The sequence below is a fragment of the Lepeophtheirus salmonis genome, chromosome 4 (assembly GCF_016086655.4).
Source record: "Lepeophtheirus salmonis chromosome 4, UVic_Lsal_1.4, whole genome shotgun sequence".
Classification (NCBI taxonomy): Eukaryota; Metazoa; Arthropoda; class Copepoda; order Siphonostomatoida; family Caligidae; genus Lepeophtheirus; species Lepeophtheirus salmonis.
Window position 1 is genome coordinate 7333885 of NC_052134.2, and position 18243 is coordinate 7352127.

Sequence of the window (18243 nt, forward strand, 5' to 3'; positions counted from 1 at the left end):
CCATGGAGGAAGAATCATCTTCTTCTCCGACGAGAAGAACTGGACTGTCGACAGAAGCTACAACGTCCAGAATGACAGGTGGCTTGCCAAGGAGAGAGAAGAGGTCCCTGCGGTCTTCACCACAAAGTTCCCGGCCTCCGTGATGACCCTGGGTGTCATCTGCAGCACGGGTGAGGTGATGGCTCCTTTCTTCTTCAATCCCAAGGAAAGGGTTAACACGATAAGGCACTGCGAAGTCATAGAGGAGTTCGTCATCCCCTGGATGAAGGATACGGCCGCTGGGAGGGAGTTCCTATTCCAACAAGACTCAGCGCCCGCACACATCGCCATGAGGACCACTAACCTATTCAACTCCCATGACATCACTTTCTGAGATCGCAACACCTGGCCCTCCAACTCACCCGACCTCAATCAGTGTGATTACTACTGGTAGGGGAAGTTGGAGAGGGAGGTGTACAAGATCAGCCACAAGAGCATCGTGGCCCTGAAGGGATCCATTACGAGGGAGTGGAATGCTGTCGATTCCGCGGAAGTCATCAGGGCATGCAGGCAGGATGGAGAAGATGGTGGCTGCTGAGGGAGGACATGTTGAATAAATTTATTGTTTAATATCACGTCTAACTTTTTCATATTAACAAATACACTCCAAATTCCATTTTTATCAAGCAGGTTGAATTTGAAGATAATTCCAATTTATTTTGTATATAGGTAAAAAACGTCTTTTGAAGACAGAAACTTTAGAAACACAATTTTTTATTAAAATACAACAGAAGATCGAATTAACAGGTCATCCTTGCACACACGCTAAAATATAAATTAAGAAGAAGTAGACGTCTTTTGTGACCTTTGACCTTTTATATGACTTAAAACTGTACTTTATAAGCTTAAAACGTTATATAACTATTACTTTAAGTATAAAAAGATTTTAATGATCACGATATTCGCGAGTTCTTATTTTTACTTTAAAATAGATTAAAAAATACGCATTTAGGGGTGAAAAAGTAATTTTCGGGGTAGTAGCCAGATTTTTTTTTTTTTTTTTTTTTTGAGACTGAATAAAAGATCATTTTGCATACGAATAGTTGGGCTGAAATTGAATTTGATTTTAACACCTTCCCTTCTATTATAGGTATAATGTAAGCACGTGTAATACATATCTGATTCTTTTGTTTCAAGGATTTGGAAAAAATAGTTTCATTTTTTGACAAAATATGTTATGAATGTTAAAAAAAATGAACAATTTGTTTTCTGTTGCTGACTTTATTTACCAGTGATAATTTCTAATAGTTAGATGATTTGCATCAATTTTCAATGCAAGGATGGATATTTATGAGAGCGTGAGAAGAAGACGGAGATATATACATACGGTATTACGGAATAAAGACCCATCTTAAAATCCGATTCCTTTTATATGATTTTGGTGGGAGATAATGGAGAAAACATTTTATAGAGAGGATAAGCATCAACATTTATGGTAGTGCAAAATATTGTAAAGTTAAATTTAAACATTATTATTTTATTATGCATTTAAAAAAAAAAAACCCGAATGTAGGCCGAAATTCATCCTTCAGAGCAAGATGTTAACACCAGGACAATCTATAAAAGGATACAAAAAAAAAAAAAAGATATCACCAACCGTTTTTCCTTCTCTAATCTCAAAACTCTTATTTTTTCTATGTTTTACCTGGCCCTAGTTAACATAACTTATAAGCAGTGATGCATAAAATGTATTGTAAGTGTTGCCTTTATGTATTAATAGAAGAAACCGTAAATGAATATGGTAATTTAAACAATTTGAAGAAAGTTTGGCTGAGAGTAGCATTGCTTTAATGGTGTTTTATCCGATCAGCTCCAATAAGCCGTAAGAAGAAGGAATTTATCACAATCCTACTCTGACTTGGTGAAATTTATCCAATATAGATCCTCAATTATACTATGAGTCCAACGAGGACTTGTACTTACAACTCCTGAGCAAACCCTCATTGTTACTCTCCATCATTCATGAGCAAACCCACGAGTAATTATTTATTATAAATTGTTCTGTCCTCAAGAATTAAAGTATAAAGATAACAGCATTGGAAAATAAAATAAAAACTTTTCAGATTGCCAACTAGAAAAAGCTTTTTAGGATATATTTTATACAACTTATACAGGGGCGTCTGCAAGACTATATTTGGAGGGCGGGGCGCTTGGTTATTGGATATTTTTTTTAAACAAAATCCAAAAATTATTATTTTTTTCAAAAAATTCACAGTATTCACAAATTTTCAATAGCTATTTACAGAAAACTAAATTTTTTGGAAAATGATTTTGATAATTACATTTTTTGAAAAAAAATTTCAAAATTAAATTTTAAATATTAAACTTTTTTTTGAAAAAAAAATTAAAAATCCAGAGCTACTCAAGAAGAATTAATTTTTTATAAAAAAATTCAAAAATTAAATTTTTCGGAAAAAAATTATAAAATCTATAGCAGTTTACACAAAATTATTTTTTTACAAAAAACATTGGAAAATTAAATTTTCAAATATTAAAATTTTTCAAAAAAATTTAAAAATTCACAACTATTCACAAAAAATTAAATTTTTCGGGGAAAAAATCAAAAATGCACAATTGTTCCCAAAAAATCATACGGACCAAAAAATATATTATAATAAAAACCAATAATTCCTTCATTTGGGGGAGGGGGCTACAGCCCCTCCATCCCACCCCTGCAAATCCCCTTGTCATATATGATGTATGTATACCTTTAAATAATTTGACCTGCCGGTATACTTAAATAAGGACTTATATTTATTCCCTTCACCTCACTGCTCCTAGCAGCTAATTTGATGTAACGTCATTACATACTAGCTGCTCTATCTCAAACATTATTCAAATTGTCAGGATACCATTTTAATTTTTGTTTTTTTTTTTCTACAGACTCAAAATGCTTACGATTTACAACCTTACTTCATAATAACTATAAAACCTTTTAATCCTTAATTATAATCCTCACCATTTTTTAAAATGAAATAACTTAAGTAGAAACCTTAATCTAGTTTAACAATTGGATTTAATTGTCCATAGGCCTTGAAGTCTATATGGTTGATGATGGTATTGTCATTGAGAAAGAATGAAGATTGGGAAATATATATGAGAGTAAATACTGAATGGCATAAATATATGAATCATGAAAGGGTACATAGGAAAAAAAAGGTATTAAATAATATGACGTATGTTTGTAATTTTTTGAGACTTCAATTCTATTATTTAATGTCGTAAATTAATTCTCAAATAAATGAAATAGCCTTGATATTACTTCAAAAACAACATACATAGTTTAAAAATTTATTTAAATGCGTATTTTAAGTGTTAGAGCATTGATTATTATATACACGACTCTGTGTATGTACTTGTATAAATATATTATTCCAACAATATTTAGATTAATATATATATCTTAAAATAGATAAAAAATTCATCTCTTTCAATTATTTGCATATTTTAATTATGAAAAAACTCGATTTATTTGGATCATATTCTTAACAAATGCAACATTTGTATTGAGTTAATTTGTTTATGGGAATGTAATCGTTTTATCTAATTATTCTAAGAATTAGAATCATTCTGAAATATGATATGATATATTATTATGTATAAATTCCTGTAATTTTTAAGTAGAAACAAGGATGAACAAGATTGAATAAGGGAGTACTTTATAAAGTACTCTCTTATTTTAGGATTGTATGATGATTGTGTACTTACATGCAAAAGGATAATGCAATTTAAACATGTAAAACTATGCTACCAATGCATTTATAGTCCTAGTCCGGCCAAAGGTTATTTATCTATTACATATTTAAAACCGCATTCCAATATAAACGAAACATTTTTGTTGACCAATATCACGAAACCTACCATATAATGCGTGTTGGCAATAATGATGAATACACTGCAATACAGTCCCCCCCTTATTTGCCTAAAGAACAGCCGGGAGGCAACGGCAACGTTGTATGCAACTGGGAAGACGACGACGACAAAAATAAAAAGAAGAGGAGGGAGGAAAAAAAGAAGAAGAGGCGCAGCTTGGGATCTCTATGAAATAACTTAAATAGAGACACACACAGATAGACGAAAAGTGCGCAGCAGCAGTTGTCGTAGTAGTAGTAGTAGCAGTCGTCATCTACATCTACTGTTGTTATTATTATTATTATTACTTCTATCAAAAAAGAGAAAATTGACGAATTATTCAATGAGTTATCAGGAGTGACGTTACTCAAAGTTCGAGAATATTTTAGATATTTCCAATCGCAAGTTTGGAGTAGGAGAAGAGAACCTACAACGCATGTTCTCTGTCGAATGGACGGGTAAGAACACAACTTTAATCATAAGAGTGTTTTTATTTAATTATTATCTTCATTTCTATGTTTACAGGTGTCCAGGAGTCGATATCCGTGGATAATGGCGGTGAATGAGGTAAGAAATATTATTCCAAATCCCTTCTACTAACGTTTAAAACAAATATCAGAAGGGGCCCTCATTTGTTATGTAACAAGTCAACACTAAACATGTTTATAGAAGGACCATTAGGAAATATTATTAATATATCCCTTTCAACTGACCAACCCCTAGAATCGATCACACCATTAATCAAGCTGAAATGCCGAGGTTTCACTGAAAATATAGAATTCCAAGTGCAGCATTTATTTGTCGCATTATGCTTCTGATTGAAGTCTTTATGAAGCACTTATTGACGTATGTAGAGGCATTATGATGAATGAATGACGTCAACATCCTATATCAAATATAATATGCAAAGGAAATAAGGTTCTTTACATTGATTCAATGTCATTCTTGTCTAAGCAATTCCTGAATTAATTCTGTAAAGTATGATCTTTCAAGTATTGCGTTAAATATATAAATCTGAATGGCTTTCAATCAATTTATATTTTATCCTGAAATAATTAGTTTCTAATTATATTCCATTGGATTTAGTCGTTGTTGTCATATTTATAGTAGGTTTGATAGTTTGATTCTTCTGTTCGATTCACAATATTGTAGAGACTGTTATGGAAAGAGTAATACTACATGTATTTATTAAGGATAAACACTTATGAATCCTACAAAAAAGATTTTTTGTTAGGCTTCATTCATTTATAAATCTGTACCTTGAAATCGAAAAAGTTATGTTATTTCTTCCTTTCTCACTATTTGCGCAAATACTTATGATATGTATATATCATGTTATAAGTTGAAGAATGATAGAAAGACGCACACACTTGTAATCAATAATTATATTTATCATAGCACGGGGCCCTTAGAGTTGGATGAATTCAAGCTGAGCGTTTGATAGGAAGAGCACCTTAACACAACAGGCCTTATCTTTTATGTTTAATTTCTATATGTTTATAATATAGTGTACACAACGGAAGATAATTTTTGTTCATGATGAATATGTAGCTTTTCAGGTCTTTGTTTGTTTTAGATTGGAACATCCAAAAGAACGACAACTCCTTTGTTTACCAATCTCCAATCCGACACTATGCTTTATTTTAAACTTTTTAAAAAGATGACTAGATCCTAGTTTTAAATTAATGAAGGCCATTAATTCCTTTCCGCACTAATATAAATAACCTAAAATGGTTAATTTTGTATACGAAATAATGATAGAGAACATATTATGATTTCTATTGTGAATGGTGGAGGGTAATTACATTTTGTTGGCAGCAGCCCTTTATATGACCCAATATAAAAGTACCTACGTCTCACTGGTGAATTGTCCTATAATAATATATATTTTCTGTCTATTCCAATTTGTATATTACATATGTATATTTAGACATTCATTGACTTTCTCGAATTATGTGTAGTATATATATTCCTTATTTGAGCTACGTAGTTGTTTTACTAATAAGTTGTTATTAATTAATTAATGAAAAACTTTGTTCTCATTGGATGTGAGAATGATATATAGTATACTTACTCTATATAGTATCTAATAATATTAGAGAGATAGAGTGAAAAAGGATGGAAATACGACTAACAAGGATAGGTATTTAAGGCAATGGATGTATAAATAATATATACATTGTTCATGCATATATATTAACCTCTAAATAGGTCATGATTTTTATTTTCCTGATTATTTTTTAGCATACAAAAATAGGCATAGATAAATTATTTGTATCTAATAATGATTTATTTGTGTGTGTACTAGGTTCTTACTCATTTAAGAATAATTTTGTTCATGCCTTAGTTATGACTTATGATGTCCAACTCTCTGTTGTTGTTACTGCTCCTGGTGTGATGCGTTCTTGTTCATTTATCTCCCAACATTTTATACATTAAAGAATGAGGTCATTATATCATCAGACAATTTACATAGATATACATTATTAGAATGCTCCGTTATTGGGTTAATATTATTTTTTCCTCAATATACAATGAACGCCGAGGAAGATCAAAAAACTCTATTTGGTAAAGTGTGACGTGGTATAGGGAGTGTTGTATTGTTCTAAAAAGACTGCAGTTCGATCAGTATAAACTAGCCTAATAGAATGTGTCAGTCCTAGGATCGGTCCTTATAGGTCTGTTATGGTAAATACAACAGTTGAAATGACGTACTTACCAACTAATTAATTTCAACTCTTGAAGTTTTATCATAACCTCTTTCAAGGAGACAAGATACCTGAAGTTTCAAGTAGGAAGTATTTGGCTAGAACGTATATATTCTTCAATCCTAGTTAGGAATGAAGAATATGATATCGAAGAAAGCAAAAAGATAGCTAGGACAGTAGAAACGACTAATTTGTCTTTAGAACTGTTGAATCTTAAAAAAGATCGGACTGATGAAGGAAGGGAACTATTAAATGTTAATGTGGGATCAACAAATAGAAGGACTTAAACCTAACTGTCCATAAAATTTGTATTGCCTTGTTTAATTATGCATTTATGACCCGAAAGTGTATTCAAAATAAGTTATTTCATCGTTATACAATGCTATTTCCGTGTTGTAGGTAAAAATGTCCTATTATATCGGAATGAATAAGATATTTTTCTCTTATCATTCTACTTTTCTCGTACCTAACCGATAAAAAAAAAGTCTGAAAATCTAACCATGTTTAGGGATTTTCAGTACAAATTACTTTCATTAAATAAAAGTACTAAGTCTTTTTTTATTCATTAAGCCAATTTCATGGAGTTTTATCATAATTTATTGGAAATTTTGTGTGGTAAACATATCAACTTACACCCCCCCAAATTAGCGTCTCCTTTAATAATGATTCAATTTATGACGCCCATGAAAATTCTCAATAAGAGTCATGTTTATTTCCCTTCGTGTAAGAGACTTGATACACTGATGGTTTTCCCAAATGTGATGCTATAAGTCCGGGGTAACCAAACTTTTTTAACTCCGGGCCGTCAAACTGAAAAATAATGTGTGCAGGCGCATAATCATTATGTTCCATACTTAATAGCCAAAACGAAAGCTCTTGGAGAAAGGACGAAAAACTAAGTTTAGCATTCCATATTAACCATGGATGACATGTTTATTTACTAAAAAAGTTATCAAAGAAGTGACTTTATTTAAAAGATAGTCACAACAGACATAGTGTGCACAGATCCAAATCTTACAAACTAAGGAGCAGAAAAGGTTAGTGAGATTTGTGAAACTGACGTTTGCCTTTCAATTAAATTCAAGTACCGTCGGCGGGGCGGATGAACTGACGTCGTGGGCCGTAGTTTGTTGACCTCTGCTATAATTCAAGAGGGGTCATTTTTAGTTGAATCCAAAAACGTTAGAGTCTAATATGTACAATATACTCACTACTTATAAGTAAAGAATTTAACTTTTTGAATCATCAATGCACTCAAAACGAATTTGTTATATGATTCTGATAATAAATTTCCCCACCATATACTTTGTGATGATGTGTTTTTCTGCAATATGCTATGTGTAATATGTACTAATTCAATCTTATTCAAGCTCAAGTAATATACGAATTTCATTCAATGCCTACGTGCGCCTTATGTAACTTTTCCTTATTTTTAAGGCTTATTATATAATTCATTTTATTATGTTCATACACTAATATATTATCATGTTTTTTTTATTTACGTCTTGTTATGATATTATATGATTGAGTTTGAGGACACATTTTGACGATTTATGTTACTTATTATATATAACAGAGGAAGATGTTCTGAGTTACTAATGAATGAAGCATTTTTTTTTCTTTATTTATGGTCGTTGTTAGTGTTGTGCCTGTCCTTGTTTAGGACTTAAGACTCCAGTCTCTTCTAGTTCAGTGTCGGTCCAGTCCTGCATATCAATTCTAAAACTCATTTATGACGTAATTCAAGTGTATTTCTTATCTGTTTAATCAGTTCTAGTTTATACAGTTCGAAGGACTACTGATGTAAGTTGAGTGCATTGCTTAGTTGCTCCGTTTTTTGTTTGTTTATGGAATTGGTGATCTGAAGGACTAATTTTATAATTTTTAAGTTGCTGTCATTATCATTTAATTTCTCAGTATTGAACTTCCCTTTCTTCTACATTTAATTATATTCGAAATTTGATGCTGATGTCCTTGTTGGACTCAGTGCAGAATTGAGGATCGACATCGTAGTATTTTTTTCCATGAACTTGTTTATTTCCTTCTCCCCCTCCTCCCTTGTCACAGGTGATTCCAGCTCCTCTCCCCCAAAACATTCTTCAAATTGTCAGGGTTACCGTGTTGATTTTCGGGTTATTTGTTTAACATGCCCAAAATACACACGATTTTCATGAATATTAAGAGGACCCGAAGTCTTAAGGACTGCTCCTAAGACTGCTCTGAATTGGACCGAATAAATACGGACGGATACAACACTAATCATTCTTTCTTTTATATGTTTATGTAATACAGCAAACTAACGATGGTACCTAATAATATAAAAGATAACTTCCCAGCAAATTACTCTCTGTTTTTTCATGAGTACCCTTACACGTATCTACTCAATACTTATATATTATTTTCTCAATAATGAACGAATATTAATAACTAGTGACGGGCCGGTCCATCTTTAGAACAATGTAAAGTATAAATACCAAGTATATATCGTACTTTGCTTAATAAACACTCGATATTTTTAAGAAAAATTCCAAGGACTGATCCTAAGACTGGACTGGACCAAATAAATAAGGACTCACACAACTTGATATTAATTGTTTAATATGACGTGATGAGCCAGGGAGTACTTCAGCAAGGACTTGCATAGCCAGTGGACTAAAAAAAATGCACTTCAAAGTATGGCTGATGGAGTAGTCTACAATGTCAATACATATTTGATATTGCTGTCATAGAATCAATTTCTTCTTTTTGCCCATATACAATGTGCATGAAGTTATAGACATTAGAAATCAGGCATAGAGTTCATAAGTACTTCACTTTAGTCTCTAGAGCACTTATTAGTTGTAGCTTTATTTATATAGTTTACAAAGTACGTTTAACCATTTATTCTCTATTGTTAATCTTTCCTTCACAAACACTAAATCTTAATTAGTAAGAAAAAGAATATCACAACTATTTACGTGAAAAAAATATTCACCAAATATTTTTTAAGGATTCTTTTAAGTCTTCAAATGATTTATGAATGTTCATATATACATATTTTCTCTCTTCTTCCTCTTCTCCCTGATAAGAAGACCAATAAAGAGGGGGAAGTACAATATATTAATATATATATATTATGTTCAATGCACCGTGGGGACCTTTTGGTCGATCCTCAATCGTTCTATTTCTATATATTTAAGCTTAATAAAAAAAATATTTATTTATATTCAATGCAAAAAAATGTGTCTTATTGTAGCAATGTGCATTAATTTGTTCATGTCTAGACCTAAAATGTCCTAGTCTTCAAGTCGTCAACTTAGATTATTGTGTATTTATAAATGATTTCACTCTTGGATAATTAATAGGGCATGAGTATTGTTTACTTTTATTAGTTTGTAATCAAGACTCAAGAGAGTGGTGCCGTGTTACTGGGAAATACTACTATGTATAACTCCAAGAAGGATAGTAGCCAATAAGGCATGAGATTTGTTTACTTAATTGTAGCCTGACAACCATCTCTTGAATATTCATCAATCACGGGTCCTCTCCTATTCAAGTTTCTTTTGGTATCCAGCCTTTTGCAAATGGTTACAAACGGTTTTATGATCAATATTCAGCTCCTGAGCGAAGCTACAACTAGTAACATGACAATCTATCTCGATATATTCCATGTTTTTATCAACATTTTCGACGACAAGACTTCTAGTGTGTGGAGCATCATTCACCTCATCTACACCAGAACGAAATCACTCGTACCACTGTTGTGCAACATGGACCGAAAGATTATCAACCCTCAATACATAACAAACTTTCTTGGTCTCTTTTGACGCGTTTTCCCTTCAAGGTAGTAAAAATGTAAAATACGTTGAATTTCTTACTCTGAGGCCTCTATACATGACGCACGATAATTCACGACTGAAGCTGTGAAGCGTAATACTGTCCAACCCCGTTTGTAGTATACACTCACACTTATTCCTCGCCTTATCATATGATTTGATTTAAACAATAATGAACAAGATATATTTATTTAAAAAAGTATAGATATTACGAAATTTCATTTCTCCTAGACCTATTATAAATATGATAAAAAAGTTAGAAACTTTAAGTTTGTGACACCCCTTTCTTAGAATTATACTTTGGTCCAACTTCGGTCTGGATCAGTTTACTATTGAAATCCCTTATAAAAATCGCTCTTGAGTCTGTTCCTCACTAATGAAAGACGTTAGTTCAGTCCACAGTTTCAATTTTGTTCCACGATTTCAATTCGCGGTCTGGAATGAAAAGACCGAACAGTGATGAAATCGGTCTCAAAACTAGTAATGATTTTGTTTGGTTATTTTACGTGGGTATTTGTTTGAATGAAACTATTCTTGTGAGTAACCAAAAATAGATTCAATGTCCCATATTTATGTATCACAGGTTAATAATGCTTAATACCTCAATATACTATAAAAGAAGTAATAAACTTCTTTTATAATCTTAAAATGCTAGTCTTATCAGTGTTCCTTATACTCTGTGCTCCAGTGCAATTTTTTTGTTTTTATTAGTGTTGGATTTTAGTGTTGACATCCTAGACCGGTCTGAGACTATTATATTTTTTGTTGTACCAAATGTATTTGCTTAGTTTGGTCCGGATCGATCACACAAAAAAGTATAATCTAAAAATAACTAGCGGTAGTACCCAGCATTGCCGGAGTTATTGGGCGTAGACGAACAGTCAAACTTTGTTTTGTGCCTGAACAGGGGTATTCTCCAATTATTTATAAAAAAACAACAATGAAAAGTTGTGTGATTATGGGATCATCAATAAGTGACGTCATTATTGTAAAAAAACTATCTCCCCCCACGCACACACTCACTTATGAATGGATTCTACGCTCCTGATCGATAAATCAATCCCCCCCCAAATGTGAGATATTACTTTACTGTAGATGAGGGGGGAGATTAATAATATTTTGCTGAATAGTTAATGTTTTATAGTTCCAAAACTTTTATTTTGAAGTATAAATGTAATTATAACTTATGAATAATTAATAACAAAAAATATTGCTTAGTAATATGGAAGTGCTTAATATTTATTTTCTACGTGAGTAGTTTTAGAAATGTCATATCTCTCTAACGATTTATATGAAATTTTTATTCTTTTACTACAAAAATTCTAAATATACAAGTATCGGGACTATTAAACGTCCGGTGCCGATTTTATTTGCAGATACACGGCGTCCTAGATATCGGCAAAGCTCAATAGGATTATTGATTAAAAACATTATGAAATGTAAAAAATCACAGCTCAAAGAAAAACTTATATCACAGGCAAATGAGGGTAGGGAGTCATTTGAATTTTTCGACATAAATATGGTTTCCTCTGAGTGTTTAAAAATTGAGATTATGTCAGGTTTTCGCTGGATAGAGGGCGCCCTAGTGGCTATTATTGTAAATCAAAACAGTCTCTATTACGGTATATTAGATTGAAGATTAACATTAGTTTCGCTCAAAAGTAAATGTCTTATGGTCCAAAAACAGTTTTTAATACAATCGTCGATGCTTAACAACAAATTGTTACAGGAATTGAAGGGCGCCTACTATTCCTTAGTCGTATACATAAGAAGAATACATCTTTGCCTTTGAAATAATAATAATAAAATTAGAAAAAATTCATATAATCTCTGCATATTATGTTGAACCTCGGCTTGAAACCGTGTTTTGTCAGATTATCCTGGATGTTTAGCTTATCTTTCAGCAAAAGCGGTTTTTAGTAGGGGCACTGTATTTTTCTTGTTGCCAACTGTTCATTTTTATTTAGAGAAAGGTTATTAGTTACTATGAGAGAAAGAAATTAACAAGTACATTCGCAAGAATTACTTCGATATCAATCCTCAATCATACTTTGAGTAGAATAAGGACTTACAACTAATGTCTCTGCTACAAATTTCCTCAATTTACTGTCCGTCTTTTACGAGCACGAATGTTCACTCAGGTTTGGAATATAATTGAACGTTGTAGATAAGGAATTTCACTACTTATGAGTTAAATAATAATGACGACAGCTTAGGAAATGAAAATCCATTCTTCCGATTACCAATTAAAAAAAAGGGACAAATTACTTACATCCCTCTAAAAATATCACTTTATTTAATTTTTTGAGTCGGAACACTTATATGAAGTAGTGTCCATGGAATGTAGTCGAGGTTTTTTGGAGATTCAAAGCATTTACCTAGATACATTCTTTAAATAGTTAAAGGGAGGAAGATTGTTGTGCGCATAGTTCTTAAATGGAAGTTCCATAGCTTACTTACTTAGTTACTTGGATACTCGCTGAGAAGAAACAAGTATGGAGAAAGAGAGATAATTCATGATAAGTAGGATTGTTATATGGAGGCGTTTTGTGTGGGTGTTTGAGGCTTTATATGTGGTATACATAGGTATATAAAAATACAAACTACTCAAAAATGTGTGGAATCATAGATTTGGTTTATTTTTTATAGTTAATTTTAAGAGGGAAGCTTCTTTTGTTGATGATGAGTCTATAGAAAACAGTTGTTTGTAAACCCTTCTATGAAATGGAACAGTTGTTTTACTCATTAAGCATAACTCAGAGGCTGAAAAGTCTCGAGCTTCACACATAGTTGGCTCTATTTTTTTTTTTTTTTAAATTCACTTTATTTTTAGTTAATAACAACCTTCAAAAGAGAGCTCTTAAAATGGCATGACAATCTGTTCTTTAGTTTGTGAGTTATTGTACACTAAGTGTGACCATGATACTTTAGTCATTTCTTGATCAATGCATCAAAAAACATTGTTTTTTTTTAAATTTTACAGTGATTATTGATGGGAAAAAATATCGTTCAAACTAAGCAATGACTTGAAAACCCCTTATGGAGACTCTACCCTATATACAAATTATGGTTTAAAAAAAAGGCAATTTTGAACAGGGAGAAAAAAACCATGTTAATTATATTAAGGCCGGGGCCTTACAGTGCATATCTCCGAAAACGAAGATGAGCGGATGTAATGCTTTTTTTTCTGTTTATCTGTTGGTCCCCAGGATTATGGTGAAGGTTGCATATTGATTTTGATCTAACTTTTACAGAGATTATATATTGTCACAGTACGTGGTAAAGGTTTGTCCATTTGCATAAAAAATACTGTAACGACTGTTATATTACAACTTTGCATCCGAAATGGCTGAAACTTTGGTGAGTAACTTTCAACAGATGCTAGATAGATGTGACTATATTTATTTACGAGTTCTACCATCGGAAACTTTTCAGACCATCCTTGCACATAAATATATAACATGTATTAAAGTATGAAGGTCAATAGATATTAAATTTAATAAAATTCATTATTGCACATTTTTGGCTTTAACATTGAGAAGAAATTATGTTTCATTTCCATGGGCCTTTGGCGGAGTTTTGTGTTCTTCCGAGTGCCAATTGTAGTTATTATTGCAAAACTAATTTTACAAAAAAATATAGTGGATTATTCCACGTAGCCACCCATGTTGGCCAACATAGTCTTGATCCTCCGGTGTACCGATTTGCTAATTGCACGCATCTCTTCTTCGTTAATCCCATGCTGTTTGAGCCTGGGGGTCCGGACTATCCTTGGGCTTGTTCCCTTTGTTGTTGTCCTTAAGTATACATGTCTCCCTATAACGCTTAAAGCCCCTCGTAACCGTTTATTTCTGCTCCCTGAGCCTCCTCCCGATCTTGCAAATTGAGACATTTAACGGATGTAACGTCTTCACTTTTGTTCGAATTTTGTCGTGACATTTCGCAATTAATTGTCTTAGAGACTCGAAATTTTCGCTCTACCTATATGAATGTGTATAAAATCAGCTGATATAAACAAAAAACCAGCTTTCCTATTTTAAAGGAATCACAATGTATATATACAAATGGTAGAGAGTATGATCATTAATATAATTGTAGTACCATGCTACGGGTGGTGTTGAAAAAGGTATTTTTAAAAGTTCAAAATTATTATTATTAATGTGGTGATTATAATCGTTAGTTTGTTGGCTTTTTTTTAAACTTTCACTCGATGTAATGATTTAAGTTAATATTATAGCTTTAAAGGTACACGTTATGAAGGGGAGGGGGGAGGGAACAATAGCTTAAAAAAATTGAGAAATACCTCTTTAAGTAACTAACTCCCCCCTCCCATGTGTGTGAACAGGGCATTGATTTTAATGAGCCTTATATGTACCTCTCTCGTGGTCTCGTTTCCCCGGCATTTCTTGGGATTTTACAGATACAGGAAATTCCTGTGAAATCCTGCATTCAATTATTTCGTAACTATCGTTGACCGTAGTATTTGTAGTAAAGGGTGATTCAAAACGAGTGGTTTTTGGATTGTAGAAATAAAACACATAAAATATTATATTATGGTCAAAACTTTATTATGAACCGAAAAACAATCCTTTACAATTATTTCTAGAAAATAATCCCCTACATATGATGGCCGCAACTGGCCTTTAAATGGTCCATTCTTTCGCACCAATTGTCGATGACGCGTTCGAGCATTGTGACCGGAATCTCAGGAATAACTCGCTCAATATTTGCTTCCAATACTTTAATCGTATCTGGTTTATCCACATAGACTTTTGCTTTTACGTAGCCCCAAAGAAAAAAGTCCAAAGGTGTGATATCACACGATCTTGGTGGCCAATTCACCGAGCCAAAACGTGAAATTAATTACTCACCAAAATGGTGTCCCAATAAGTCCATTGTTAAGCGCACTGTGTGGCAAGTGGCACCTTGCTGGAACCAAATATCGTGGAGACCATGTGCTTCAATTTGAGGTACCAAAAAGTCTGTTAAAGGTGGCGAATCGATTCTTCACGATCTTCGGCTACGGCCGCAATATTTTCTACGCTGCGAGTTGTAGATTGTGGATTCTGAAGGTCGATTATGTGGACCATAAGTTGGGCGTAATTTGCGAAAAACTTCTTTCACAGAACGCTGATTTTCATAGTATAATTGAACAATTTGTACACGTTGTTATGGAGTATATCTTTCCATGAAGAATTGTAAAACAATACTGAGTAAAAATGACGTATGAATTTGACAAAACTCGCGTGCGCCTGTCAAAAAATCCCTACTGGAATAAGCCGCTTGTTTTGAATCACCCTTTACCTTCAAATAACAGACAAATTTTTGATTTAAAAATTTTAAGATCACTCCTCAAGAAATCATCAGTGCTACTCTTCATTAGGCATAAGCAGACTCACACGTAGCTACTCAATACTAAGATGTTCTCGCCAAGAATGAGAGAATAATTATAAGAGATTGGCACATTTTTTTAAATATGATGTAATGAGCCAGTGTGTACTTTAGTCTCTAGAACACTACCTAATTGGGATTTACCTTTAACATTAAATACTAGACTTCTAGGAATATACATATAAGTAATAACAATAATAATAGTGATTTTTGAGTTACGACAATTTGGCTCTCAATCCTCGATATGTACTTCCCTCTAATTTTCTGTTTTAATGAGCAAAAATGACTATAAAGATGACATACAGAGATACATCATTTTTTACTCGCTGGATGACTCCATTTGACTCAATGTTTATTATTAAAGACTTTTACAGCAAAAATAGAAATATTTTTTTTTTTTTAAAGAACAGATGTTGGACTCAATTCAGTCAAATTGACTCAACTTACTGTATATCATGGTCACATAATGAAATGCCCTAGTTTCCTTAATGGAACATCCTTTTAGATTAAAGGAAGTTGATGTTATTATAAATACCCAAGGGTGTACGTTCATACAGATACACTTTGGTTTATTAATATCGATACAAGCTTCATTTAATTATTATAGTTATATATGTGAATACGGACTTGACTTATTCTCCATTTTGGCTTGTGTATTTGCAAACTCTCCGCTCCTCCAAAAAGGATCTTTTTCATTACTTACAAATAGGTGGTGTTAAGATAGAATCGGCCCTTGCGTGTATCTTCGATTTTCTTATGATGCAGTTTTCTGATGGTGTTTCTTTTTATGCCGGCAAGAACGTTGTTATTTCGACAAACTTTAGTGAAGTTTTGGCCATCATAGCGACAGCTGCTCTACATATAAAAAGATTGAATGTACAGAAAGAGGAACGGTGTTGCACCGTGACTATGAAATTTGTCCCAATTGTGACTGGTGTCCCAATCCTTGGGTCTGAAAACAAGACTCAGCACCTTGTCAAGTCTCAAAGAGGTCTCATAAGTAACTTAGTGAGCACTGCCATGTCTTTATTGCCTCCCCCTCCCAGCACTCTGCATCTTAATCCGAAGGATTATTTTGTATGGCGCTACGTTGAATCTGAAACAAATCAAACATCTTATGCCAAGGAGCTACCTCGTCAATCCTTGCTCATCCTTCCGGTCCCAGATAGCGGCACTGATTGATGCTGGTTGTAGACACATCAAATTAGCTATTTTTCAACATTTATATGTACAATTCAAACAAATTTTCGAGATAATCCGGTGAAAAATGGGGCCTCAGTGATTATTTAAAGATTTTTGAAAAATGCGCGGATTTGATCTTAACACCCTGTGTATAAGTTTTGTGGGTTATGGAATTCGAGAAAGTGGGGGCTGCGGGCTCTATTCATAAAGAAACAACACATGCACATGAGCATAATTGTTCTTCTTATCGTGTAAAGATATACTAATTTTAAAAAAAATGTTTCCCGGGAAATGATAACCCTTTAGATAAATGATAAATATGTATATATTGTACGTGTATTTTCTTTTTTAAATTATTTTGAAAGGTGATATGATTACTATCCTTCTATTTTCACCAATGTGCCAGAAGAAAAGAACTCTGATTTTATTATATATACACATACAATACTTCTTCTCAATAGAAATGAGTGTGTGCACCGTATATATTTGTCCTCTTTAATGATAATATATATTAGTGTTGTCATACTTGAACTTTAAAAAAACTCGACTTTACTCAAGTCGACAATTTTCTTTAAAAAAAAAAAAACCTTGCTTAAACATACAATCAATGGTGTCATTTTTTAATCTTTCATGAAAATTACTCATTGATAAGAATTATGTGGCATATATAGGCAAGAATTACTTCTATGTCAATCCTCAAATCTGCTCCGTGACCAATCAGGACTTGTACTTGAGCCAATCCCCAATGTTACTCTCCGTCTTTATGAGCAAACGTACTTGTTATTACGTTATACTTTGATCTGATGTCTTCAATAATTAAATAATATTTTAAAAAAAAAGAATAACAGTGTTGCAATATTTTAAAAAATCCTGTTCAGATTGCAAATTTGAAAAATCCACTCCCGCTTTCTAGGACATATTTTATGCACCTCTACTCACCAAATCGATTTTTTTTTAACTCATGAAAAATGCATCTGAGGATTTCTTGGCGGGTTACCTTTAGTGATGTAAATCCAGTGTATTTACTAGCTGGGACCTTTTTTTTTTTTTAAATTGGTAATCAGAAAAATGAATTTTCTTTTCCTTAACTGTTGTCTTTATAATTTAATTCTTGAGTGAGTGTTCATAAAAGACATGAGGATTTGTTGGGGAGTTACAATTGATAGTCCTTGTTGGACTCAGAGTTGAATTTAGGATCGAAATCGGAATAATTATTGCCAATGTACTTTTTTATTTCCTTATTTAGCTGTAGAATA

At 32.6% G+C, this 18243-nt stretch overlaps 1 protein-coding gene across 1 annotated transcript in view; it reads left to right on the forward strand.

Annotated features, from left to right (window-relative positions):
- The first annotated feature begins 4017 nt into the window (after positions 1–4017).
- Positions 4018–18243, forward strand: part of GckIII (Germinal centre kinase III) — a 60169-nt gene continuing 45943 nt past the window's right edge. Inside the window, exons 1-2 of the mRNA XM_040710760.2 lie at positions 4018–4349; positions 4417–4458. Coding sequence (XP_040566694.1) covers positions 4444–4458 — 15 coding nt within the window. The 5' untranslated portion in view covers positions 4018–4349; positions 4417–4443. The remainder of the gene's footprint in view (positions 4350–4416; positions 4459–18243) is intronic.